This window comes from Ruditapes philippinarum, unplaced genomic scaffold (assembly GCF_026571515.1).
Source record: "Ruditapes philippinarum isolate M1 unplaced genomic scaffold, ASM2657151v2 ctg12220_1_1_1_1, whole genome shotgun sequence".
NCBI classification, from domain to species: domain Eukaryota; kingdom Metazoa; phylum Mollusca; class Bivalvia; order Venerida; family Veneridae; genus Ruditapes; species Ruditapes philippinarum.
The window spans coordinates 1-27,394 of record NW_026852497.1 but is presented as its reverse complement, the minus strand read 5'-3'; the positions used below and the strand labels follow the sequence as shown (position 1 = coordinate 27,394).

The 27,394-nt window shown below is 30.9% G+C and overlaps 1 protein-coding gene across 1 annotated transcript; it reads right to left on the bottom strand.

Annotated features, from left to right (window-relative positions):
* Positions 1 to 12,255: 12,255 nt before the first annotated feature.
* Positions 12,256 to 13,473, bottom strand: LOC132715035 (uncharacterized; the record flags this gene model as incomplete). Its single annotated transcript, XM_060698009.1, has 2 exons — positions 12,874 to 13,473; positions 12,256 to 12,375 (listed from the first exon to the last, which is right to left on the bottom strand). Coding segments are annotated over exons 1-2 (720 nt in total), but the record flags the coding sequence as incomplete, so codon positions are not given.
* Between the last annotated feature and the right edge of the window lie 13,921 nt (positions 13,474 to 27,394).

Below are 27,394 nucleotides of genomic sequence, written 5' to 3'. Positions count from 1 at the left end.
TAAAAAAATTAAGGTAAAGAAATTAATTAACTCACTACGTAAATTTATCATAAGATTAATTTTATTCGGACAGGACTGGTTTGTTTGTTTACTTATTTGGTTTTAACTGCACACTGACACACTGACATGCTGGTCAAATCTCACTGAGCACTGTAATACGCACAAAACATTTGTTTATATATATGTCCGGGGTCTCAATGCCTCAAAGGACGGATGGACCCTGTTTAAGCCTAGAATACATACGTGCATGCATACATGCACTATGAAATGCATCATCTTTACAGCATTATTTACTTAAAGGAAAAACAATCGTATGATGTCATAAAATTTTGCATGGCTATATTTAAAATAATTTTATAACAAAGAAAAACATATGTTAACATTTACATAACATAACACTTTACAATTAAACATTTTAAGACGTGATTTCCGTTGCTGCTATATATTTTACACTATATGAAATGTAACAGTCAAATTTTAAATTTTGATACAAAATTAATAATCATAATAGTTGGTGTTATACTACATATATGCTTTTTGCCTTTTGTTAATGTTCCTTCTAAGTAACATTAATCAATGCTTATTTTTTATCAGTTTTTGAGCATAACAGGTGTCACTGTGAACTTGACATTCTTCAAAATAAATTCTTGCCCAGGCCAAATTATCAAAGGCAATTTCGTTGGATACATAATTAACATTTGGAAAATAAAATAGCGATGGCGACAACGCGATGGTATTATCGCACTAACATATTATCGCCATCGCATTATGGCACTGTCGCCATCGCATTGTCGCATGGTCGAACTGTCGTCATCGCGTTATCGCATTGTCGCTATCGCATTGTCGTCATCGCACTGTCGTGTTGTAGTCATCGGACTAATGCGCTGTCGCCCTATGGATTATAAAGTATAACAACGATAGCCCTTACGGTATTCCATAGTTTCACCCGAGGGTACCGTGATGGATAACAAAATTTACCATTACTGTGTATAACATATTTTTAAATGTCCCTGCTTACGACATCTGATAGATTTCTATAATAGTTTTACTTAGTCAACAAGATCATCAAAATTAATTTATATTGCTATTCTTTAAACTTATTATCTGATGTATTTTTTTACGTACAATTGTGTATAATTATATTTTAAATTTAACAACGTACGACCGCGGACTAAAGCATTCTATTGTAAAGAACAATGGCTATTCAGTAACGCTCAATCCGTTATCCATACAATTGTGTCACCTTTCAATTGTGTCACCTTTCTTGTTGCGACTAACTTTCAGCTAAATCTAACATTGATAGTACATAATACACACGCGAAAAGATTATCATATTAAACATTTACATTCATATATATTATACCGTTATATTTTATATCATTCGTTTTGCCTCGCCCGGAGATTTATGAGCGATACTTTCAGTACTACATGTAATTCGATGCTTTCCTTGATGAGCTAATATTTCATATAATCATGTGAAAATATGAAAAGTATGATGTATAAAATCTTGCTTGTTTCTTTTATCGTTGTTGTGGCAAGATATCTAACTTTTATTCAAAACAGATAACAAGTAAGTTGAAACAGTTATTTATATATGATGAGAAAATAATTCTTTCTTTGTCTCCTTATTTTGACGGAAGGTGGGGGTGGGGATTAAGTCGCCTCAATACTGCAATCGTAATATGGCGACTTTCCAGCTTAACTGGGTACCTCAGATGCGTCTACATGTATTATTCAAAGCACAAAAGAAAACCGTGGAGAATCACCGACGTTCCGTTAGCCAGCTGGATAGATTCCTCACATGAACAAAAAAATCATACGTCACTTGCAGGATTTAAGCTAACAACAGAGAGGGGCCAATGGTTTGAAGAAAAAGGCATTGATCACTCGGCCACGATTAATTATAAAGCCAACCATTGTTGTTGAAATCACACGGTGGTGATATTGTGTTAAAGTATCCTTACAAAATGGTACGCCTTATCTAAATTCCCCCGCCCTTGTGTCTTTCTACTGTATCTTGCTGCAGTGTTTGCTGTTTAACCGTTGACACTTAATGACTGTTTTTTTGCGACAGCGTTCAGTGAAAGCCGTTCTCTCTTGTTAATCATTCGTTTCATAAAAACGAGACTTTGTTTCAAAGTGTAACAACTTGGACCTAATGTGTTGCGTACAATAATGACGGCTTATTGCCCTATCATTTTCTAAAATGCTGAAAATTTAAAATCTGGAATACAGTCATCTAAAGACACCGATATTACTTTTGATATGATCCCTTGTTTCTCCTTGTTTTATGTAACATATATTTGAATCATTGTGGTAATGAGACAACATAAGATTGTTTAACAATGATCCCAATTTTAATTTACATGAAGCAACAAGAATGCTGAACATTTATTGCATTTAATTCAGATAAAATGCTCTTGAGAGAACATACAAATACAGAATGTCAATTAAGGAAAGAAATGAATATTGTCTGTATTTGAAATTGTTACAAGTCAGCAAAAAATGTGTTTGGTCCAATAAGAGATAACTTTTCAGCATTTCTATATCTTATATTTGATGTGATATGTTTATTTGATATGGGCAAACTTAATTATTCAATTGAGGTTACAACTATTTAAGGTAACAAATTGTATATATCAAAATAATATTCAATATATTCATTTCAAACTTTTTAAGTAACAAGACATCGTCGAAATGATAAACCTTTAGTTGAAATATGATTTACAATTTGTTACAAGAATTCAGATATAATCAAAATAAAAAATAAGAACTTGGGTTAATATTAATTAAGCTGTCAGAGGACAAAATAACAAGCTTTTTTTGGCCAGGTTGTCCGTGTATAATTTGTTTGGTGACGCCATCAAAACTACCCTGCACGCTATGATATAGACTTTAATGAGGAATGAACCAGATGTACACGGAATTTAGCCGCAGATTCAATAGTATTTTTAAAGTTCATATTTATTTACAAAACTATATTAATGCATAATCTGTCCTCTTTACAAGCAAACAAAAACTATAACAACACATTATTATCAGTACATGTAACCAGTAATGAGCTTACAGCTGTAACAACGTCATTAGCGATTATGTCAAAACCAGTCAAAGGTTTTAGAGTATTTCCCGCTGCACGCAATACAAAGTCGCTGTTTATGAACACATTTGGTGAATAATAATATAGAATCATTATGCTAAAAGATTATAGATGCAAATCTCCGTAAATGTGATACCAACTCTAAATTATGACCGAGAAATCGTACGCATCTTAAATTTCAAGGCATAAAACATTTTGATATGTTTCTACATGCATAAATTTTATTTGAATACAAATGCGTGAGTGCGTGATAAAATTTAATATTAAACAAAACAAAAATCAATGTATTAAAATATGAAAGTCCTTATATGTACTAATATATAACCTACCGTGGCTAACTATTCATATATATAAAACATATTTTCTTCCGACATAGATCCTATTAAATTCTAGTCATTTTCATTCATTTGGATAAATAAAATTTATAAATAAAAAAAATCTAAGATATATGCAATTATTCAGTAAAGAATTTTTTAACAAGAATTGTTCTTTTAAAACGATGCTCGGCCAGAGTAAGTCTGTTTAACATGCGAAGTTATGTTAATTTTAAGTTTTGAATACAAAAAGAAATGTCAGCAATGCTTGCATAACAATGACATGACAATGTTTTCTTGAAGACATTAGGAAAATACCCATTTTGTAAACATTGAAATTAAATTATAGCATATTTATATTTGTGATTTTTCGAAAAAAAAATAATTTCTATTTAAGGTGTCCCTTTTACTTGTTGTACGTTTGACTTTATATATTTTGTCATAAATTTATTAACAAATAAACCTAAGAATTAAAAAGCTTCCCTCATTCCTGTATTTTTTGTTTTAGAACTATACTTTATAGCGTCAAAACTATCCCTAGAGCTACTAGAATGGTAAGAACTATCCTTTATATTTCATTTCAGAATAGTTAGAACTCTCCTTTACATTTACTTTAGAGTTATGCCCCTTTTATCACTGTCAATCACTAAATAGTTCTGTGTTACGGAAAGTCATTTATAGATTGTGTTAAGTGTTTAATGATGTAAAACAATTCTGATAATAAATATTTCTTTCTAACATAACAAATGTTTATTAATAAATCGTATGCAAACAGCGCATTGATTAAACAATATTTTACATGCATACATAAAAGATATGTAATGAGAGCATTTTCAAGAATTGAATGTAACGAAGATAAACACAAAGCCTAACTTAAAGGCATTTGGTTTTGATATCTCTAGCTATTCATATATAATTATGAGTATAAAAATGTAAGACATGGTATGTCGAACTATTTGAATTCAGTATTTTACTGAACAAGTTTTTGTGTCGCCTGTGCGGAGTAGACATATAAGGACAAAACTTGTCCGGACTACTCCTCAGAAACTACTGATGCAATTCCATCCAGAATTTACAGGAATAATCAGTACCAATGATTGTTTGTCAATGAGGTATGACCCTTTAATATTTTTGTGCCCCCACGTTAGTGGCGGGCGTTTAGATTTACCCTTGTCCGTCCGTCCGTCCTTCCGTCCGTCCGTTCACTTTTGTGTCGCAGGTAACTCAAAAAGTATTTGACCTAGAGTCATGAAACTTTACAGGAATGTTGATCAGCATGTGTAGTTGTGCACCTGGGTATTTTCGTCTGGATATTTTTAGTATTTTCAGAGTTATTGCCCTTGATTTAGTAAAATTTTGCAATTTTCAACTTGTGTCGCATGTAACTCAAAAAGTATTTGACCTAGAGTCATGAAACTTTACAGGAATGTTGAACTACATGTGTAGTTGTGCACCTGGGTATTTTCGACTGGATATTTTTAGTATTTTCAGAGTTATTGCCCTTGACTTAGTAAAACTTTGCAATTTTCAACTTGTGTCGCATGTAACTCAAAAAGTATTTGACCCAGAGTCATGAAACTTTACAGGAATGTTGATCAGCATGTCTTGTTGTGCACCTGGGTATTTTCGTCTAGATATTTTTAGTATTTTCAGAGTTATTGCCCTTGACTTAGTAAAATTTTGCAATTTTCAACTTGTGTCGCATGTAACTCAAACAGTATTTGACGTAGAGTCATGAAACTTTACAGGAATGTTGATCAGCATGATAGTTTTGCACCTGGGTATTTTCGTCTGGATATTTTTAGTATTTTCAGAGTTATTGCCCTTGACTTAGTAAAATTTTGCAATTTTCAACTTGTGTCGCAAGTAACTCAAAAAGTATTTGACCCAGAGTCATGAAACTTTACAGGAATGTTGATCAGCATGTGTAGTTGTGCACCTGGGTATTTTCGTCTGGATATTTTTAGTATTTTCAGAGTTATTGCCCTTGACTTAGTAAAATTTTGCAATTTTCAACATGTGTCGCACGTAACTCAAAAAGTATTTGATCTAGAGTCATGTAACTTTACAGGAATATTGATCAGCATGTGCAGTTGTGCACCAGGTATTTTCGTCTGGATCTATTTAGTATTTTTAGAGTTATTGTCCTTCACTTAGAAAATTTTTGCAATTTTCAACTTGTGTCGCAAGTTACTCAAAAAGGATTTGACATAGTCATTAAACCTTATGGGCAGGTTGCTCAGCATATTTAGATTTGCACCTGGGGTTTCGCTTGTGGATTTATCCAGTATTTGTAGAATTATTTCCCTTGACTTAGTAAAAAGATTGACAGACCAGTGGCGCGGTGGGGGGACCCGTGTCCTATGGACACATTTCTGGTTTATTATTAAAGTTTGTCCGGACTACTCCTCTAATACCACTATTGGAAGTTTAAATGAATTTTTACAAGATTGATCTGTAGCTCAAATCATTGTGCATATTACACGGGTTTTCCGATTGAATGACTTTTGGCCGAGTTATGGCCCTAGAACAAAAAAGTTTTTTTTGTGTTGCCAGATACACAAAACCTTGTCCGGGCTACTCCTCAAAATGACTGGTGTAATTTAATCTTTCCTTTATAAGAATGATCAGTAACAAATCTAGTTGTGCATATAATCGGCTTTTTATCAAGGGGCAGGACGTGAAGTGGTTGCACACTTGGTTCAAGCGAGCGAATTGGTTGCAACACGGCGTGATTTTTTGAAACGGGTGAACAAATTTTTGCCAGGCAAGTGGGTAGAATTGTTATTTTGAAGTTCATTAGTATGTCTATTCCATAATGCAATATATATGCCACACTCGAGTAAAGGTTTCAGCATCCTAGATTCTGTCTTGACGAAGTTATTGAAGATATAAACTGATCATGTAGATATTTTGAAAATTGACATGTGACTGTTCTGGTCGGGTTTTCTCCTAATTTATTCGAATTTGTAAGTTTTGAACTGCATTTAACAATAACAAAATATGTTTCTGTCAATGTTGTACAAATGGTTTACTAGTAGTTCGCAAGTCCGAAGATTATACACAAAAATATATTGTTCAAGCACATTTTGGTTGCAGACTTATACTTCAAGCATTTTTGGTTGCAAACTTTTGTGTCAATAATGTGGCATGCATATTTTTAGCGAGGAATAACTTATCTTTTTTTTAAAAATAATTAGCAATATTAAGGCAATTATACCCGTTCATCTAATAAGAAATATATATACAAATTGTGCATGCGTGCAGATATATCCTAACACAGGGTCTTTCAAATAGATATAAAACACAATATGCTAAATTGAAGTTCGGTTGTGTTTATCTTCATCATTTTTTCTCCTCGATATACTTCTTTTCTTTTTACATAGTCTTCTTTAAAGGACTTTTTTATCTTGGCATGATTAACAGTAAAGGAAAAGAAGAAAAAAATAGCAACAAACAGCTTTCATTATTGTTCTTTTTTTTGAGATTTGAAATAAATTTGATTGTATAGTAGATACAAACTATATTAACATTGACACAAGGGCATTATTCACATGTTTCTTTAAATTGTTCCTTATTACTGACCAATCGAAACATCTTCCAAATTCCCTAACTCGAACAATGACTTTAAGTAGTTTTGTCACATATCAGTCAATGTAAATTACCAATCGTATATCAGTTATATTATGATCTAATAGTCAAAATAATTTTTAGAATACCAATTGACATATATGATATGTACATCAAATCCGGAATATTGTAAACAAGCATGTCATTTTAACTTTTGGTTTATAAGTACATTTACATACTTTATGTCTAAAGCAACTGCTGATTTTTACATACGAAACAAACAAAATAACATTTATTGTGGTTTTGATAAACTTTGGAAATTTTGCCGAGTAACATCGTATGTGTGCACATGTCCTTCTGTTTATGATGAAAATAATTCAGTTACATACAGCGCAGTACTCTCACATACGTTTGTTTTGTATGCTGTTTTCATTTGCATTTTACATATGATGACATATTTTAGAATTGAAGTATCAATAAATATTTTTCTTCTATGTGCTATTATTTTGTTTGCAGGCTTTTACTGATGATTAAAGTATTGAACTGAGAACCATGTAATTTGAAACATAAAGTGCATACTTGTTGTAAAAGAAGAAAGTATAAATAACATTTATAACAAAAACAAGTAAAAGAACATAAATGTCAATAATTGCCATTGAAAATAGGTTAATAAATATAAAATACTACAATCCTTTTGCAAAGTTTTACTATGGATTTCAATAGAATAAGAATAAGTTTGCAACCAAAAATGCTTGAAGTATAAGTCTGCAACCAAAATGTGCTTGAACAAGATATTTTTGTGTATTGAACGTTATCTTCGGACTTGCGAACTAAACCATTTGTACTGCATTGACAGAAACATATTTTGTTATTGTTAAATGCAGTTCAAAACTTACAAATTCGAATAAATTAGGAGAAAAACCGACCAGAACAGTCACATGTCAAATTTCAAAATATCTACATGATCAGTTTATATCTTCAATAACTTCGTCAAAACAGAATCTAGGATGCTGAAACCTTAAACCGAGTGTGGTATATATATTGCATTATGGAATAGACATACTAATGAACTTCAAAATAACAAAGAAACCCACTTGCCTGGCAAAAATTCGTTCACCCGTTTCAAAAAATCACGCCGTGTTTGCCATTTTGTCAAGTTTGCAACCAATTCGCTCGCTTGAACCAAGTGTGCAACCACTTCACGTCCTGCCCCTTGTTTATGGTTCAATAATTTTTGTCGGAGTTATGGCCTTTTCATTATTTTTATATATTTTAGATTTTGTCCAGACTACTGCTCTTATACCATTTATTCAATTTCAATGACGCTTTACAGGATTGATTGGTAGTTCAATATTTTTGCATATAACACGGGTTTTAATTTTGAATGATTTTTGGCTGAGTTATGGCCATTGAGTTAATAAAGCTTGTCCGGAGTACCGGATTGATTGGTAGGTAAAGTACTTGCGCATAATATACAAAAATCTGGAGACAAATTGATCCCTCGGAAGCATTTATCACAACAAAATTACAAGAGAATTGCAGACTCGGTTTGATTGAGTTTGTACAAGTTTCAAGTTATTGCCTTTGCGGTGCTAGGGGGCGTGAGGGATGTTGCACTTATTCATTATCCCTCATGTACTGAGTTAATAAAGCTTGTCCGGAGTACCGGATTGATTGGTAGGTCAAGTACTTGCGCATAATACACAAGTTTCAAGTTATTGCCTTTGCGGTGCTAGGGGGCGTGAGGGATGTTGCACTTATTCATTATCCCTCATGTACAGACTCAATCAAACCGAGTCTGCAATTCTTATGTAATTTTGTTGTGATTAATGCTTCCGAGGGATCACTTTGTTTCCATATTTTGAAAAAAAATGTGTTGTTATTATTTTGTTTTGCCAACTACACAGAATTCTGGAAACAAAGTGATCCCTCGGAAGCATTAATCACAACAAAATAACATAAGAATTGCAGACTCGGTTTGATTGAGTCTGTACATGAGGGATAATGTATAAGTGCAACATCCCTCACGCCCCCTAGCACCGGCTTGAGCGGTACTCAATTCTCAACACTTTATAGTGTTGGCATCAATGATCCCGAAGGACCAGAAAATATAACAACACTGAAGTGAAGTACGGGGCAACTTTTTACGGCTGCCACACGGCACTTGACACCTGCTGTTGTGAAGTATAAAATTCTGGAAACAAAGTGATCCCTCGGAAGCATTAATCACAACAAAATAACATAAGAATTGCAGACTCGGTTTGATTGAGTCTGTACATGAGGGATAATGTATAAGTGCAACATCCCTCACGCCCCCTAGCACCGGCTTGAGCGGTACTCAATTCTCAACACTTTATAGTGTTGGCATCAATGATCCCGAAGGTCCAGAAAATATAACAACACTGAAGTGAAGTACGGGGCAACTTTTTACGGCTGCCACACGGCACTTGACACCTGAAGTTTGTCTGGACTAATCCTCACAAAATAGATAAATACAGAATCCCTAAAGAAAGCCCAACACGGCAAAATTGAAAATGTTGCAGGCTCGGTTTGATTGAGTCTGTTCATGGACGGTCCTGGAAAGTGCAATTTACCGTCCACGCCCCCTAGCACCGGCTTAAGCAGAATTCAACATTTAAACATGAAATAGTAAAATTTTTCATTTTTTGGAAACATCCGCAGATGTGTTCATACGGCGGTTATCATGGAACCTTCAATGTGACACAGTAGTGCCATTCCATGAAAAGCGGCGTATGGTCCCCAAGTAATAAAAAGCGTGTGCCCTAAACGAGAAAACAATGATCGGAACTAAATAAAATGGAATTTTGAAAGGGGATCAGAGGTTATGAAGCCTGCGTATCACAGATAAGACGTCAAAAGACAAATTTAAAAAGCAGGCAACATAATTATTCTAAGGGTGATTCAACATTATTCAAGTAGGAATATTGGAACCACCCGACTAGAAAATGCCGAAAAGTTGAAACTAAAAATACCACAGGCACAACAATAATGTCGTGCTGAACGATCTCCAAGGATCGAAAACATAACATCATTGATTAAATGTATGGGGAGACTTTTTACAGCCGCCACACGGCACAAATAACACGGATGTGATCATAAAATAGATAAATACAGAATCACTAAAGAAAGCCCAACACGGCAAATTTGAAAATGTTAGAGGTAGATCATTGTCCGTCATTCAGTCAATGCCGTGAAGATATATTTTGATAAAGGTTAATGAAAACATGCAAAGTAAATGTCTGCACAAGACATAAATAAAGAGTACGTGATGGTGGTTATTGGTAATGACATCAAGCTTTTGTAATGAAGTCACAGTCAACATATGCTTAAAGTTATCATGTGCTTGTCGACAAAACTTTTCCAACCTTGCGCAACATTTAATGACACGATTCCAATAACTTATGAAATAGAGTGAAATAAGAATCCCTAATGAACGATTGAGTTGTTCAATCTTTACATAATGTTCCAAATCAATGTAAGAAAGTAAAAAGATAAAGCTTCGAACAGTGCAGCTATTACAATTTTACGTTAGGTAGTTTTTAACAAGATCTTTTGTTAAACTCCTTTTTGTTTTAAATTTGAGTTATTTTGCCTTCAACTAATGACATTTTAGGGATATGTGTATATTTATGACATCGGCTTTCTCGTTTTAACGGCTTTTTAGTTTTTTTCTGCTATTAGATTATCTTGAACATAATCTAGAAAACATGACATTTTCAAAATTGAAAAAAATTAGAATAATTGTCTTGGGATATAAATCGTATCAACGTAATTCTATTTGGAGTAATATTATTTTCTTTTTCGTGAATGTTTTAATACTATACATATATCAACTTTTTCTAAATGTTTTATTAAATTAGATTTTATATATTTGCGCAAGATGTATTTTCATATGGCGGTGTTGTAAACATGTTTCGTAAGAAACCATAAATAAACACATCTTTTTTGCAAAGGATATATGAACATGTTTATAGACTATGTGAATTATCTTACCTGAGCGTGATTAAAATATGTGTTTCCTTTCATTCCATCTAATATATAAATATACATAACAATACATTGGTTGTTCTTGTATATATTTAGATGCTAATCTAAACGGAGATGTTAATCTAAACCAGTCTTTAAAATAATATATCGTATATCATTGGCTACAGCTGTGTCTGTTTTTATTCTTTTCTAAACACTAATACTTCTTTGTCGTATAAATGACTTAGTCAATGTGCATGAAATTTATATAACACAGTTATTAAAAGCCGTTTGCATACATTTTGTGCATGCTTATAATGATGTAACTTCATAATCTGATATAACTGATAGATTATTTAATCTTTAAACATTCCTCGTTGAAGCTCTCCAGAATTCATAAAAAAATTTAATGTCGAAAACAATCAATGTTTCAATAAAATTAAATGCAAAATGAAATTTAAAAAAAAATGATTGTGTGTAGCATGATATCAAAATTAATTATAATAATATTATGATCATAATGTTTGTTGTGTGCATTTTTCAAACACTCTCTTTGTGTGTTATCAAGTGTGATATACTGTTGTAAGTGATTCATTAAAGGCATGTTTGTATTTGATATTTTTATTTTATTTATTTATTTATTTATTCCAGTCTCATCTATATACAATATAATATAAAATACATGTATATAGCCATTCTATAAGAATTATAAGAGACTAAACATCTAAAACACTATATCATACATGGTAAAACCAATATTAAGATTAAACATTACCAGTGTTAGACAGCTTAAAATATTAAAATCATGTTTGTATAAATGATAGCAAATGGTAACATAGTACTTTTGAGTGACACTAAATAACATGCTAGCTAACATTAAAACGTCAAACACTGGAAATATTTCATCTGTACAATTTTAAATGGTATTTTCTTTGTCATGTAATAAAATGGTTGCAATTACTAAATATCATTACTATCATACATGGTAAAACCAATATTAAGATTAAACATTACCAGTGTTAGACAGCCTAAAATATTAAAATCATGTTTGTATAAATGATAGCCAAATGGTAACATAGTACTTTTGAGTGACACTAAATAACATGCTAGCTAACATTAAAACGTCAAACACTGGAAATATTTCATCTGTACATTTTAAATTGTATGTCATATAATAAAATTGTTGCAATTACTAAATATTATTACTTACAGTTTAAAATTTTTACTATATAAAATATTATTTCTAATTTTTAATATATCACAGCAGGATTTTGCGAGGATTCTAACCATGTCTGGGTGAGAGAACATGAATACAAATTTATCATTATCAGACATATCATAAAAACTATTGTCTACAGATTGAGCTTTTTCATAAATGACATCACGTATTTGATTATATAACGGGCACTGTAATAAAACATGCATTTCTGTCTCAATAAACTCTTCACAGAATGGACAAACTCTTTCAGCTACTGGCATGTTAGTATAACGCCCAGTTTCAATTCTTAGCGGCGCAACACCACACCTGAATTTGGATAGCGCAGACCTATGACAATATGGTAATTGCAGTTTACAATATAGCTCAGTATCATAGCTACTCTTAAACAATCTGTATGTCCTTAGCTTATTGTGGTTAGTGCCATTTACACCTGTATATCTATTCAAATCAGTTTGCCATTGAACAATATGACTATTCATCAATGCAGTACATACATCATTCAACATCTTATTTTTATCAAAAAGAAGCATGGTATACATATCTAAATCTATTGAACACAATTTATCTCTTACAATGAATGGCCAATTTTTACATCTATTATTACCTTTATTAACTGACCAATTAAAAATTTTCTTATTAATCCTACAACCATTATATAATAAACATCTATGCCAATGGTTACATACAGATTTCCACTGGTCAATAATAATTGGTTTCCAACCCATGTCACCTTGGACTGCAACAATAGGTGTGTATTTACCAGTACCAAGAAAGAACCTCATTGCTCTGTGATGAACGGCATTGACACAAGAAAAAGATTTAGTACCCCATACTGCTGAAGCATACGTGATGACTGGTACCACACAAGAATAGTACAACTTTATATAAACATCATAAGGTAGTCCACCAAATGATTTGTACTTAGCAATGAGGAGCCCAAGGGCACGTCCAGCACATTGAGCAACTATTTTAGCTGTTATGTTATAATCTAGGTGCTCGGTTAAAGCTAAACCAAGGTACATATATCTAGAAGCATATTCAATTTTACAGTTTCCACAGTTAAAAACGAAACATGACTTAGGAATTGAATTTGGTCTAAAGTGTACAACTTTACTTTTACTAACATTGATACCCATTCCGTTTCCTTCACACCATTTGTTTAACATTGATAATAAATCTTGTAAATCATTTTCATTTTTAGCAATCAATACAATGTCATCGGCATATAACAATATACAAATATTTTCGCCATCAATAGCTATTCCTTTGTTCATATTTTTCAACATAATAGCTAAGTCATTGATAAAAATATTGAAAAGTATAGTAGACAGAGAGCAACCTTGCCTTACACCAGTGTTTACATTAAACCAATCGGTACACATGCCATTTACTCTAACACATGCTGACATATCCTTATAAAGAGACCTAACTGCTGTGAGCATCTTGGTTGACATTCCGCATTCATTAAGTTTACGCCAAAAAATTGACCTGTTGACTGAATCGAATGCTTTTCTAAAATCAATAAATGCGCAGAATGTCGACTGTTTGTTTTTCTTTCTTGTTTCAATTATATTTGTAAGACTTGAAATATGGTCAACAGTACTACGTTTTTTCCGTCCGGAAACCGTTTTGCTCTTCAACAATTAAATCATTACTTTCTGTCCACTTTACAATACGTTCATTTAAAATGTTACTATACATCTTGTACATAGTAGGAGCTAAAGCTATACCACGGTAAGACATAGGATCTTTTGGATCTTTAGAACCAGATTTAGGAATGGGATTTATAATATTCTTGGACCATATTAATGGTACCTGTCCAGTCTCAAAACAAACGTTAAAAATACTATGTAAAACATACAAAGAAGTATCATTTTTTAAAACTTCAGTTGGAATACAGTCAATTCCACATGCCTTACCTAATTTTGCTTTTTCTACAGCTCTGATAACTACAGCTCTGATATGAAACTTCTATCTTTGTTAATGTCTTCCTGAATGTGACTAGTTAACAATAATGATATATATCAACACTGATTTCTACTCGAGATAAGATACCATATATGGAAAATTTCTGTTTGTACCATAATATGTTTTAACTTACACATCTTTAATTAAACTGCCATTTGCATTTCCTCGAATAAATAAATTAATTCCAAGAATTCGTCATTCAGCGACAAAATAGAGATGAAAAAAATCAGGTTTTGCAAGACATGTCTGACGTTTAAAGGTAGGTGTCATAGCGAAATGACAAGAACTTGTTTATTTCTCACGTAGATGCTTATAATGGTAGGCAATACGGATTTTTATTTTAAAGTGTTATTGTAATGCGAAACTGTTTTTATCATTATCTTTGGCATTTGAGATTACACTTATATATTAAGAATTGAGTTTTTCGTGTTCTCAATATAGAAATATTCAATTACCATTTAAAGAAGATTCCAAGTGGATTCATTAAAATTCCCGTATAAAGAGCTTTTTCAAAGAGAAAAAAAGATGATTGCTTGTTGAAATCAGATTATTCTTTGTCGACAGTATGTGGCAAAGACTTAATTGAACACTGAACATGTTGTATGAATGTTGAGAGTATCCATTTCTCAAAGGCAATACATTCTCCGATTAACAATAAATCACTCTTGTTTATAAGTTTTAAACATCAATAAAAAAATTAAATGATATTGCAATACGGTAACATTGGACAAATATGAAAATTAATAGATAATAACAACATCTTGACCATTAAATTTGTCAGCCAGTTATTGTCCTAATTATTTTTTTCTTCATCGTCAAGCAACTCTTTCAAACATTCTAAATAATCTGCCGCACCTCTTATTTCTTTTCAAACGCGCTTCTTTTCGGACCAATTTTATCACCGCTCCATGATGAAGACGGCAAAAACCTATAATTGAAGAATCTTCGGGAGAAAACATAACAATTTAAACAATATGATCCCGGTTTTCAATTAAAATATGAACAATAATAAACAAGCTTAGGATCATGTGAGCCAAAATATCGAATCAGCTTATCTTGAAATTGATTTTTTTAGTTAACATTGGGTCCTGGATTTTCAAATTTCTTCAAATGCAAATGTATTCAAGATTGAAATATTTCCTAGAAGTTACTTTACCAGAAGGCAGATGTGTCTGGACCAAATGATATTCTCATTTATATATCAACGAATAATCATGAATTTGCTGAAGGATTAATTTATGAATAATATATGAAAATGTTGTTGATTGCCTTTGGTATGTTATATTTATAAAAATGACACTACCACACAATCAGATGTTTCAGATAATTATTACTGCGCCTGATATATGACGTGTTTTTTTAAACTTTATTTTTACAGACTGATGTAGCGTTGGTTTATTTCAGGTGTTAAAAGTAGACCACTGTTTATGAATTACCTCCATTTTGAAGAGTATTGAAATAGTCTAGAATCACTTGTCAACTGCATTGAAACTGAGGGGCGTGGATACAAACCCCAGAAGGAACAACTTCTTTCTTTCTTTTTTTTCTTTTTCTATCTTTTTACGTTATTTATGTATCAAGGAAGAAAAAAGTGTAATTTTAATTATATATTTATTGAAGGTGTTTATTTGCTAAATAATGCCAAATTTAATAGCAAATATGATACCAGATATTTTCAAAGTTAAATAAAATTTTAAAAATGCACGGTAAAAGTATTTTATATTTTGCAAAATCAACCAACATACATTAACAAAAAAAGGCAAACTTTGAAAACAGCCCCTTATTGTTGTAAATGTAATGGATATTTTGATTTAGGTTTTTATTTTTTATTTTCGGAAATGGCCATATATGTGTTTGGAGTGGGTTGGTAAGGGTAACGTTTTATGCATACTAACAACATTTTGTTTAAAATCAATCATTTTGCTCGTGTATTTTGTTACCCGAATGTTATTGTTTATTTATAAACAATGAGCAATAGTAATACATATTTCATAATGATGATATTATAGATTATTTAGAGTTTTCTCATTTCAGAAGAAAAGCCCTTCTAATAGCAAATTTTAATTAAGTTTAGAAAAATGTCCATAACTGATAAACCACACGTTAAATCTTAATTGATTTTTGCATACATGTGACAATTAAGGCGTATAACCGTCCTTTGTTGTCAATTTTACAGTTCCTTATAGTGTCCATTAGCAGTGGTGTACCTTAAAGCTATACAGTATAAACCCTCAATTAAGACCACCATCGGGACTGAACCAAAGTGTATATAGTGCATGGAGTTGAAAACGGTAGTAGTGAATGTAGAATAAATGCTTCCAAAATACCTGTCGGAAAGAATGCTTGTATATTTTCTAATGAACGAAAAGCTAGCGCATATACGACGGAGAAATTGGTAAGCAATTAAAAAAAGATAATATGATAAACAAGATCAACAAGGAAAGGCGGCGTTCAAAGAACGCAAATTAAATCCTTTCATAAAATAGCAAATAATTATGTTACAAAATAGTTTATTTCTTTACGTGTGTTATATAATAAATCATTTTATTTTACAACTCGTTCGAGAATCCACTCTAAAGTAACAGTAAATATAGCTTTATACCTTCTAAGTATCACAATTATATGCTTATATTCAAATTGTGTCTCAAACACTGAATACTGCGCTTGTTTATACTCAGTAGACATTTCAAAATGAGATTATTGTTAATATATGTACAATACTTATCTAGTGTATCACAGGCATGTGGAACCTTAGAAAAATACATGTATATCAGAATTTAACAATTAATATCAGTTAAAAAATTATATACTATAATTGATTCAATTAATATATAAAATGAAAATATCTGAAATATCGTGTTTCTAATAGACACATTAATTTTGCTTTTGTTCATACCTTTTATCCGCTTCACGCTAAAAAGTAATATTTTATAGCATTAATTAGTAATATTGTAAAAACTATTTGTGTGGATTTAAGTAAAATTTGTGGATTAAAAGTAGTAAAGGCAACATGACATTGAATGATCCGACGATTGGGTTTCAATCTTTATTATAAAAAAAAACAAAATACAAAACAAAAACCGATCAGCCTTACATTTTTATCTGGTAATAGTGTCATATATTGCCCATCCATACGTTAATGGTGTGTGTACTGCATGGGTCATAATAATTTTTAATTATTGTCATAAATGTTTTCAAATTATTTGTTGTTGTTACAATTTAACAATCACTAACACACGTGACCGTCTACTATCGGTAAAGGTACTCTTTGTATTTCAGCAAAAAGTGTTGTTTTTTTTAAATATTTTGCGATCATGTTTTAAGTACGGTTTATTGATCTGATATAAAAGTCTCATCAGATCAAAATTAGATGATGGCTCTATAGTTTACAGTTCGGGTAGAAAATCCTATATACAAATGCTCGATACTATACATCATCAAGGCTTTCCTTTAGCATAAGGCGCATTTGGAGCATCACTAGTGGAACGAATTATCCTGAAGCAGGAGAGCCATCCCTTCATCTACGTCGAAAAAAGCTTTTCCCTAAATATGCAACTAGAGTAGTATCATCAAGTTGTAAAAACCTGATAGAACAGTGATTTTGAAACCAAATTACAGCGAAATGTATATAGAAAAATCAAAGAAAATAAAACCATGAGTAGGCGTTCTAGTGAAAATGAGTTCAGAACACATGAAGATATTCCACCATGGATTTACGATATTGTCAGAAGTTAACATTAGCTTTTTAGTTTAAAAATGTCATTTAATTCTCCTGAAATTATTGTTTTATTTTTAAGAAAAGAAAAAAAATTCAAGTCTGAAAATGAACGTTTGCTTAAATACAAATACAAAAGGTAAACACTTTTGGTCCATGCACTAATTGAATCCTGTCAAGTAGACATTTGGTATCTTTTAGAGTTTGCATGATCTAAGTGATTGATATTTTATGTTGGGAAATTTAATTTGTGATATTTTAACAACATACATCAAAGCAATCGTGCACACAAAATATTTTAATTATAAAAGTGATGAATGATTTGTATCATATTATAGCAGACGGCAAAAGTTAAGTTGCAGATTAAAATCGATATATTTTTGAAGGCCATTATGCTTCAGAAATGAATAGGGGCAAACATGTGTTTTACAAACATATTAAAACAATCTAGATGCCAATTACTGATAGCAACAAGCACTGAATGTAAATAAAGGAAAGCAAAGCTGTATTTTACTACCATACAAAATACTTAATTACTATATAACTATGCTTATTTCTAACGAAAATAAAAAAAAAATAAAAAAAAACAACCAAAGACAAACAAATAATAAACAACAACAACAACAACAACAAAAAACACACACACAAAACAAATAAGCTTCATTCATTTAGTTTTTTCGAAACCGTAACATACAAACAAAATTAGAATGGAAAAATATAACATTTTTAAGACATAATGGGCCTTTTATAAATAAATAAAGCATATCACAATATTTCTTTATGGGAAATATGTCATTAAAGTGTATGCGACTAATTTACTTCAATACCTTACTTGTTTTCTTGTGCCATCATGATAAATATTTAAGAAAAGTGACTCGTTCACCTTTTCAAGCCACAAATGGGTATACATTTTATTGAAATTACTTTACATGTACATATAAAATATAACATCAAAAGTTTTGATAGACTGATATCAATATAAATTATCTTATTATATTGTCGTAAATTAAAAATAATCAAATTAGTTGTAGATTATACATCTATATATCCACTGCCAGTTGTTGAAGATATGAAACATATGTAAAGATACATTCTTAAGAATGTATTGCTTAATGTCTAAAATCTTATTTAGAATTGCTGCATTTTTCTTTATTTTTTTATAGATTTTTATGACTAGCTCTATGATTTTCTATGCTAACGAGCACAAATTATACCTAAATTGATTGACATGCTATGTTAGATTGTTAGATTAAGATCGCACAATGTTAAAACCTTAGAAAAGCAGTAAAAAGAATAAAAAAAAAACCAATTTGCATCAAGGCTTGTTAGGGAGGAATGCAACTCTACAAAAGTAACCGTGTATTTTGACAAAGACAAAATCTACTTTGACACGATTACATCAAACGAAACATGTTTGATTCCTCTAAATTTGGACTTGTTAAATAAGATCCTACTGTATTCAATAAGATCATTTTGTACGAATGATTTGAATTCTTTAAGAATAAAAGAAAATTTAAAATTGCAATTTGAACCTCTTAAATGCATAGTTTGTGATATCCTTTTTTTAATATTCTCTGAGCAATTCTAATGCATAGCTCTATCTGCGGAAAAATGGCATTATTATATATCTAATCAACATCTTTCATCCCAAATAAGACATCTGTTTTCATGTTTTTAGTTTAGCTCGGCCTTATGGACGTTATGGATCAAAACTGTTTCGACAATAAATATCAAAAAGTAAATTTTTAACATTAGCATCCATTAAGGTTATCGGAGCGTTCTAATAATTAAACATTTATATAAATGAAGTTGAAAACCATTCCCACCGCAAAAAGAAAGATGTCAATGATAAACTTTGACTTTTTCTTTTATCTTTAGATTATATTTAAGGCATTAATGAAATAAGTTCAAAGCCATAGAAATTCATTACTGAATCGAGCCATGACCTTTGAAATTCAATTTGTTCTAAAGCTTGTTATACCGACATGAAGTAAAGATATCATTATGTTTGAATTCAATCAATTACCGTTGTCACTTTAGGGCACACCACAAGTTATTTTCAAAAATGTATTTATCACAGATGTCTTAAAATAGAATCGGATGATACAGCTTACGCTTATATTAAGCTAGTTGATTTCAATCAATGAATCCAATTTTTAGTTTACAGTCGTAAACATTTGATTTTATGAGCAAATTATTTCATTGGACTGCAATAAATTCAAATACTTTTTATGCTGGCTATTTTATTTAACACAAAACGTCTCATTTACATATAATATGAATAGGGGATATTCAACTTGTTTCTAGAAATATAGGATTTATTTTCATTTGTATCAGATAAATAATTTTTATATCATGAAATGAAAATAAATCCTGTATAAATTACAAACAAAACTTGAATTTTCTGTTTATTATAATATATATACTTTTCTCTCTTTTTTGCCTAACGATTCCAAAAACTTTCTGTAATTGCGTGTATCGGGTGAACCGCGCAGAAAGTCCGGCAAGACACAAATGAAAATACGGAAATTGAAGGTATACATTTTTTTTCAGAAGTATTTATCAATATTTCATTTATGAGTTATGAGTATATAATAAATAACAATTACAATACATTCATTGACTTAAACAATGTTTGCCTGTTTCATTGAAGCAAGCACACTCACACACTCGTTGCAGTATAAACTTTTATCTATTATAGTAAAGTAATGATGAACAAAGGGCAGCAAATATATTTTTTTCGCACGTGGTAAAAACAATTGCAGTTTTTGTTTTAAGAAAATACCAACTTCTGATACAATGTTTATTCATTCTTTTTAAAATTCAAATCAGACATATTCAGTAAGAATAACATAGTTTTCAAAAGATTGTTAATTTTTACCAAAGGATGAGCTTTGTATATCTTTAAAAACGTAGAAGATGTTTGTTCAGTAACATACATACGTACTAGCATTTTCTAAATAATGAATATTTCTCGAAATTATGTCGTCTGTTTCATTTATTATTGTTTAGTGCACCTTCGTTTTTCAACTTGGCTATTCAAATAACAGAGAGAGCTATTTACCAAACAGAGTGTCGGCGTCAATTACGGCGTCGACGATACACGTTTGTTAAGTGTCTTTGTGCAATTTGGTATCTTAAAAACTACTAGGAGCGGGTAGAAGCTTCAAAGGGTATTTTCTGTGACTTCCTGACACGTCCCTTAACTCTTAGTACACATTTTACAGGGTAGTGTCCATTTTATTACTGCCACCTATTGTGAAAAGTTGGGCACGCTTGTACAATCTTTAACGACACGATTTAAGTTATGAATAAACGAAACAAACGAAGAAGATAAAGCTATTGCTATTTAAAGTAGTAGTTAACAATATCTACTTTGTAATATTTCTTTTAAACTTCTTTTTGTTTTAAATTTTAGTTATTTTGCCTACAAAGGACATTTTAGAGGATTGTGTATATATCTGTGATCACCTTTCTCGAGTTTTTAGCATTTCGTTTAATGGTATTTTAAGCAATCAGTTATTAGATTATTTTGAAAATAAACTTGACTTAGACATTTTCAAAATTGTAAGTAAGAATAATTGTCTCGGGTTTAAATTTTATTAACGTAATTCTATTTGGAGTAATTTCATTACTTTTTTCTGTTAATGTATAAATGAAAGTACGCTTTATAAATGTTTTGTTAAATTATATTTTATAGATTTGGGGGAAATGAGTTTTCATGTGGTGGTGTTGGAAGCTTGTATTTTGTTGCTGGGTCGTATTGGGGTTGCGTTCATTGAATGCCGCCTTTCCTTGTTGATCTTGTTTATTATATTTTGTAACAAATGAGAAATAAAACGCATTTTTTTGCAAAAGAAGATATGAACATTATTATAGTACAATGAAAAATGTTTACTTTAACATTGAATAGCAATTCTTCACATACAATGGAAAGGTAATCATTTAAATTTTTATTCTATTTTTAAATGGGAAACATTAAGATCAGATAAATCTGTTACCAGATAGTTAAGGCTTAACACAATCCAAATTGTTATTATTAGTCATTATTAAAAGGCAATGCTGTTGTTACTTCATTGTTACTTCATAATCTGAAATCAGTTGAAAGTATGTTAATAACTGCGAGCTTATTCCTCGTTAAAAATCATCAGCCCAAAAACAAAAGATAATCACGCATCTATAGTCCAGTTGTCAATTCTCAGAACTCTCCAACTCTGTTCCTTGTCAAACATTGCCTATTAAAAAACCTGCAATCTAAGATTTAACTAGCTCATTTTATAACCATGTACTAACGGTTATACCGTTTACTGTTTAGGTTTATTATGTACTTAACATTTATTACTTTAACGTTTATGTTAACAATTATATTGGCCAGTTATATACCAATGTACAATCACAAACAAACAATCAAATAAACAAAACAACCAAACAAGAAACATAAAAAACTTAGGGCGAGGCGATATTTCTCCGTTACAACTAATCGCAAGTCTGATAGTCATAAGAAATACATGTGTCTACCTATATGTTTAGTGAATATATTTTAGACAATGTATACTATGGAAAACTTGCTTAGAAATAAGCGAAAAAATATTTCAATAAAGTCCCATTCATTTGAAATTCAACACTTAAAATCAGTTAATAACGTTAAAATCATAATATCAGAAGTTAACTCATGCATCTAATTAATGCAAAATTGAATTTAAACACATTTTTGATTTTGTGTAGCATGATGTCAAAATCAATAATAATGATATAATAATTATAATGTGTGTTGTAAGCATTTTTCAAACTTGTTCGCTCAGTGTTATGTAAGTGTAATGCTGATGAGAGTGATTCATTTAAAGCATGTATGTGTTTGATATCCTGAATGCGACTTGTTAACAATGTTCATATATATCAACACCGATTTCTACTGGAGATAAGATACCATATATGGAAAAGTTCTGTTTCTACCTTAATTTGTTTTAACTTACACATCTTTGATTAGACTGCCACTTGCATTTCCTAGAATAAATAAATCTATTCCAAGAATTCGTCATTAAGCGACAACACACCGAACAGGTTTTGCAAGACATGTCTGACGTTTAAAGGTAGGTGACATAGCGAAATGACAAGAAATTGTTTATTTTTACGTAAATGTTTATAATGGTAGGCGGATTATTAATTTAAAGTGTTATTGTAATGCGAAACTATTTTTATCATTATCTTTGGCACATAAGATTACACTTAATATATTCAGAACTAAGTGTTTTGTGTTCTTAATATAGAAACATTTAATAACCATTTATAGATTAAACCTAGTGGACTAATCAAAAGCCCCTTATTAAGAGCCTTTTCAAAGACAAAACATGTGATTGCTATTTAAAATCAGGTTAGCCTTTGTCGACAGTATGTAGCAAAGACTTAATTGAACACTGATCATGTTGTATGAATGTTGAGAGCATTCATTTTTTTTTATCATCGTTTTTAAAGGTAATACGTTCTCTGATTAACAATAAATTAGATATCACTCGTGTTTATAAGTTTTAAACATCAATGAAAAATAAAAGTGATATGACAATACGGTAACAATAGAAAATATGAAAATTAATAGATAGTAAAAAAACATCTTGCTCATCAAATTTGTCAGTCAGTTGTTGTTATAATTAATCAATTTCTTTAATGGTCAAGCAGCTCTTTCAAACATTCTAAATAGACTGTCGCACCTCTTACTTCTTTTCAACGGACTCCACCGCTCCATGATGAGGACGACAAACAAAAACTGTAAATGAAGAGTGTTTCTATTTTTTTTGAGAACACAAAAAACGCTCGGATCATGTCAGCCAAAATGTCAGATCAGCTTACATGAGCTTTTTTTTCGTGAACATGGAGTCCTATAATTGTATATACTTTCACATGCAAATATGATTTCAAGGTTGAAACTCTTCCATCCGACACCAATTCAATATTTCCTTCGAAGTTACTTAACCAGAAGGCATAAGTGTCTAGACCATATGATACTCTTAATTTATATATCACCTTCTAATCATGAATTTGCTGCAGGATAAATTTATGAAGAATATGGACAAAAAGTAGTTAATTGCCTTTGGTATAATATATTTATAAAATGACACTACCATACATTCATAAATATTTAAGAACATTCGCCACATACATGATCTGTTGTGTCGAATTCTTTTTTTTACGGACTTGTTAATGTTGGTTTAGAAATAATACAGAAGTACTCAAATTTAAGGCGTTAAATGGTATATATGTATTGCCTTGAGTTGAAAATAATATTGTTTGAAATTAAAATATATGTTTGTTTCAAAAATAAATTGTTTTAGAGAGACAGGCTTGCATATTTTCGTATGAACGAATAGCTAGCGCGTATACGACGGAGAAATTGGTAAACGGTTAAATCTAAATCTTTTCATAAAATAACAACATCATTTTTTTCCTGAAATAGTTTATTTCTTGACTTGTACTAATCATGTGTGTTAAATATTAGAAACATTTTATGTTACAACTAATTCGAGTATATACTCTAAAGTTACATCCAATATAGCTTTACACCATTTAAATATTATCATTATTATATGTTTATGTTCAAATTATGTCTCAATCACCGAAGTCTGCGCTTGCTCATATTCATTAGGCATTTCACAATGAGATTATTTTTAATCTCTTAACAATTCTGATCAGGCATATCACAGGCGTATTGAATTAAAAAAGGGACAAAAACATACTGTGCGTTTAGAATAATTTTATAGTGACGCGGTGGTCAAATCCACTATAACGGTGTTAAACAGTTATTATATTGTGTCTAATCAGGCTTGCCATATAAATTAAAATATCGACAAATTTACCAAATGTCGGTGTAACGCAGTAGGTAAAGTTGTCTTACATATCAATACAAGACAGCCGGGTTCGATCCCAAACAATTATGTATACTTATCAATCGAGTAGGAATATCTTTTTTTCTTGTAAAGATTATTAGTGCTGTGTTATTTTCTGTTTAGTTATCATTTCACTTTTGTTTTTAAATGTTGCTATATTTAGCAAGTTGGTGCAACCTGATACGGAATGCATACATGTACATAAATTGTTTCAACTATAGTTAAGTAAGCACGAAAAACTTGTGCACTGCAAAAGTACTATGACTACTATACAAGGGGCAGGACGTGAAGTGGTTGCACACTTGGTTCAAGCGAGCGAATTGGTTGCAAACTTGACAAAATGGCGAACACGGCGTAATTTTTTGAAACGGGTGAACGAATTTTTGCCAGGCAAGTTGGTTTCTTTGTTATTTTGAAGTGCATTAGTATGTCTATTCCATAATGCAATATATATGCCACACTCGGTTAAAGGTTTCAGCATCCTAGATTCTGTTTTGACGAAGTTATTGAAGATATAAACTGATCATGTAGATATTTTGAAATTTGACATGTGACTGTTCTGGTCGGTTTTTCTCCTAATTTATTCGAATTTGTAAGTTTTAAACTGGATTTAACAATAACAAAATATGTTTCTGTCAATGCTGTACAAGTGGTTTAGTTCGCAAATCCGAAGATAACGTTCAATACACAAAAATATCTTGTTCAAGCACATTTTGGTTGCAGACTTATACTTCAAGCATTTTTGGTTGCAAACTTTTGTGTCAATAATGTGGTATGCATATTTTTAGCGAGGAATAATAATCATTTTTTTTAAATAATAACCAATATTAAGGCAATTATACCTGTTCATCTAATACGAAATATATATACAAATTGTGCATGCGTGCAGCTATATCCTAACACAGGGTCTTTCAAATAGATATATAACACAATATGCTAAATTGAAGTTCAGTTTTGTTTATCTTCATCATTTTTTCTCCTCAATATACTTCCTTTCTTTTTACAAAGTCTTAGGACTTTTTTATATCTTGGCATGAAAAGAAAAAAAAATAGCAACAAAACAGCTTTCATTATTGTTCGTTTTTGAGATTAAAATAAAATTTGATTATATAGTAGGACATTATTCGCCATGTTTTCTTTAAATTGTTCCTTATTATTGACCAATCGAAACATCTTCCAAATTTCCTAACCCCTCGAACAATGACTTTAAGTAGTTTTGTCACGTATCAGTCAATGTAAATAACCAATCGTTTATCAGTTATATTATGATCTAATTTAGAATACAAATTGTTTGATTGTTTGTTTGTTTCATTTTACGCCCTTTTCCAACAGTATTTCAGTCATATAGGCGGGTAGTCTCCTAACCATCGTTCCTGGAGAGTTACACCAGTACTAGACTCCCTTCCTCCGCGCTAAACTACCAAAGCATCGAGAGGTAACTGGATTAGAAGTCATCGACTCTAACCCCTCGACCACGGAGGCGGTTGAATACCAATTGACAAATGATATACATCAAATCCGAAAGATTATAAACAATCATGTCATTTTAACTTTGAGTTTCTAAAAATATTTTAAGTACATTTACATACTTTATGTCTAAAGCAACTGCTGATCTTTACATACGAAACAAACAAATTAACATTTCTTGTGGTTTTGATAAACTTTGGAAATTTCGTCGAGTAACATCGTATGTGTGCACATGTCCTTATGTTTATGATGAAAATGATTCACTTACATACAACAGTACTCTCACATACGTTTTTTTGTATGTAGTTTTTCATTTGCATTTTACATATGATTACATATTTTAGAATTGAAGTATCAATAAATGTTTTTGCTATATGCTATTTTTTGTTTGCAGGCTTTTACTGATGATTATAGTATTGAACTGAGAACCATGTAATTTGAAACATTAAGTGTATAATTGTTGTAAAAAGAAGAAAGAATAAATGACATTTATAACAAAAACAAGAAACAAAAAAAAAAAAAAAAAAAAAAAAAAAAAAAAAATAAGATAATAGACAAACATATAATATTCATGTAACCTATTATAAATCAAACAATACTTTATTATTTAGTCCATTTGGAATCATAGTATTTAATTTATGGATCCAAAAAGATTTTTACATAACCGTCCATGTTGTTGTCTATAATTTCTATAGGTAAAAATGAAAATCTGACAATGAACAACTTATTATCGTTTTGATCCGAAATGGATCGGCAACATGTAAAACTGGATTAACGTCACAATTTCTTATATTCAAATCTATGTTTATTCATTCTGCATTGATACATTTTGAATTAGTCTGACCTACGTATTGCTTTTTACAGCCTTTACATGTAATGAGGTAAATTACATTACGCGTAGTACAATTAACATCATTGTGTAAATCAAAAGAACTACCTGTTATGCTGCATTAAAATTTGGGAACCAACAACATTATATTGTTACAATGTGAACATTCTACTTCGTAAACATTGGCTAGATAAAAATGTGCGATCAAGTAAAGCACTTCTAATAAGATGTATAATCTCGAATGTTTTTAGGACGTCTATATGCTAAATAGGTTTGAACTCGGTTGTATATTTTTAACGACGCTTACCTTATCAGACAAAAAGTAATAGATCCCAATATTTATTTAAGAT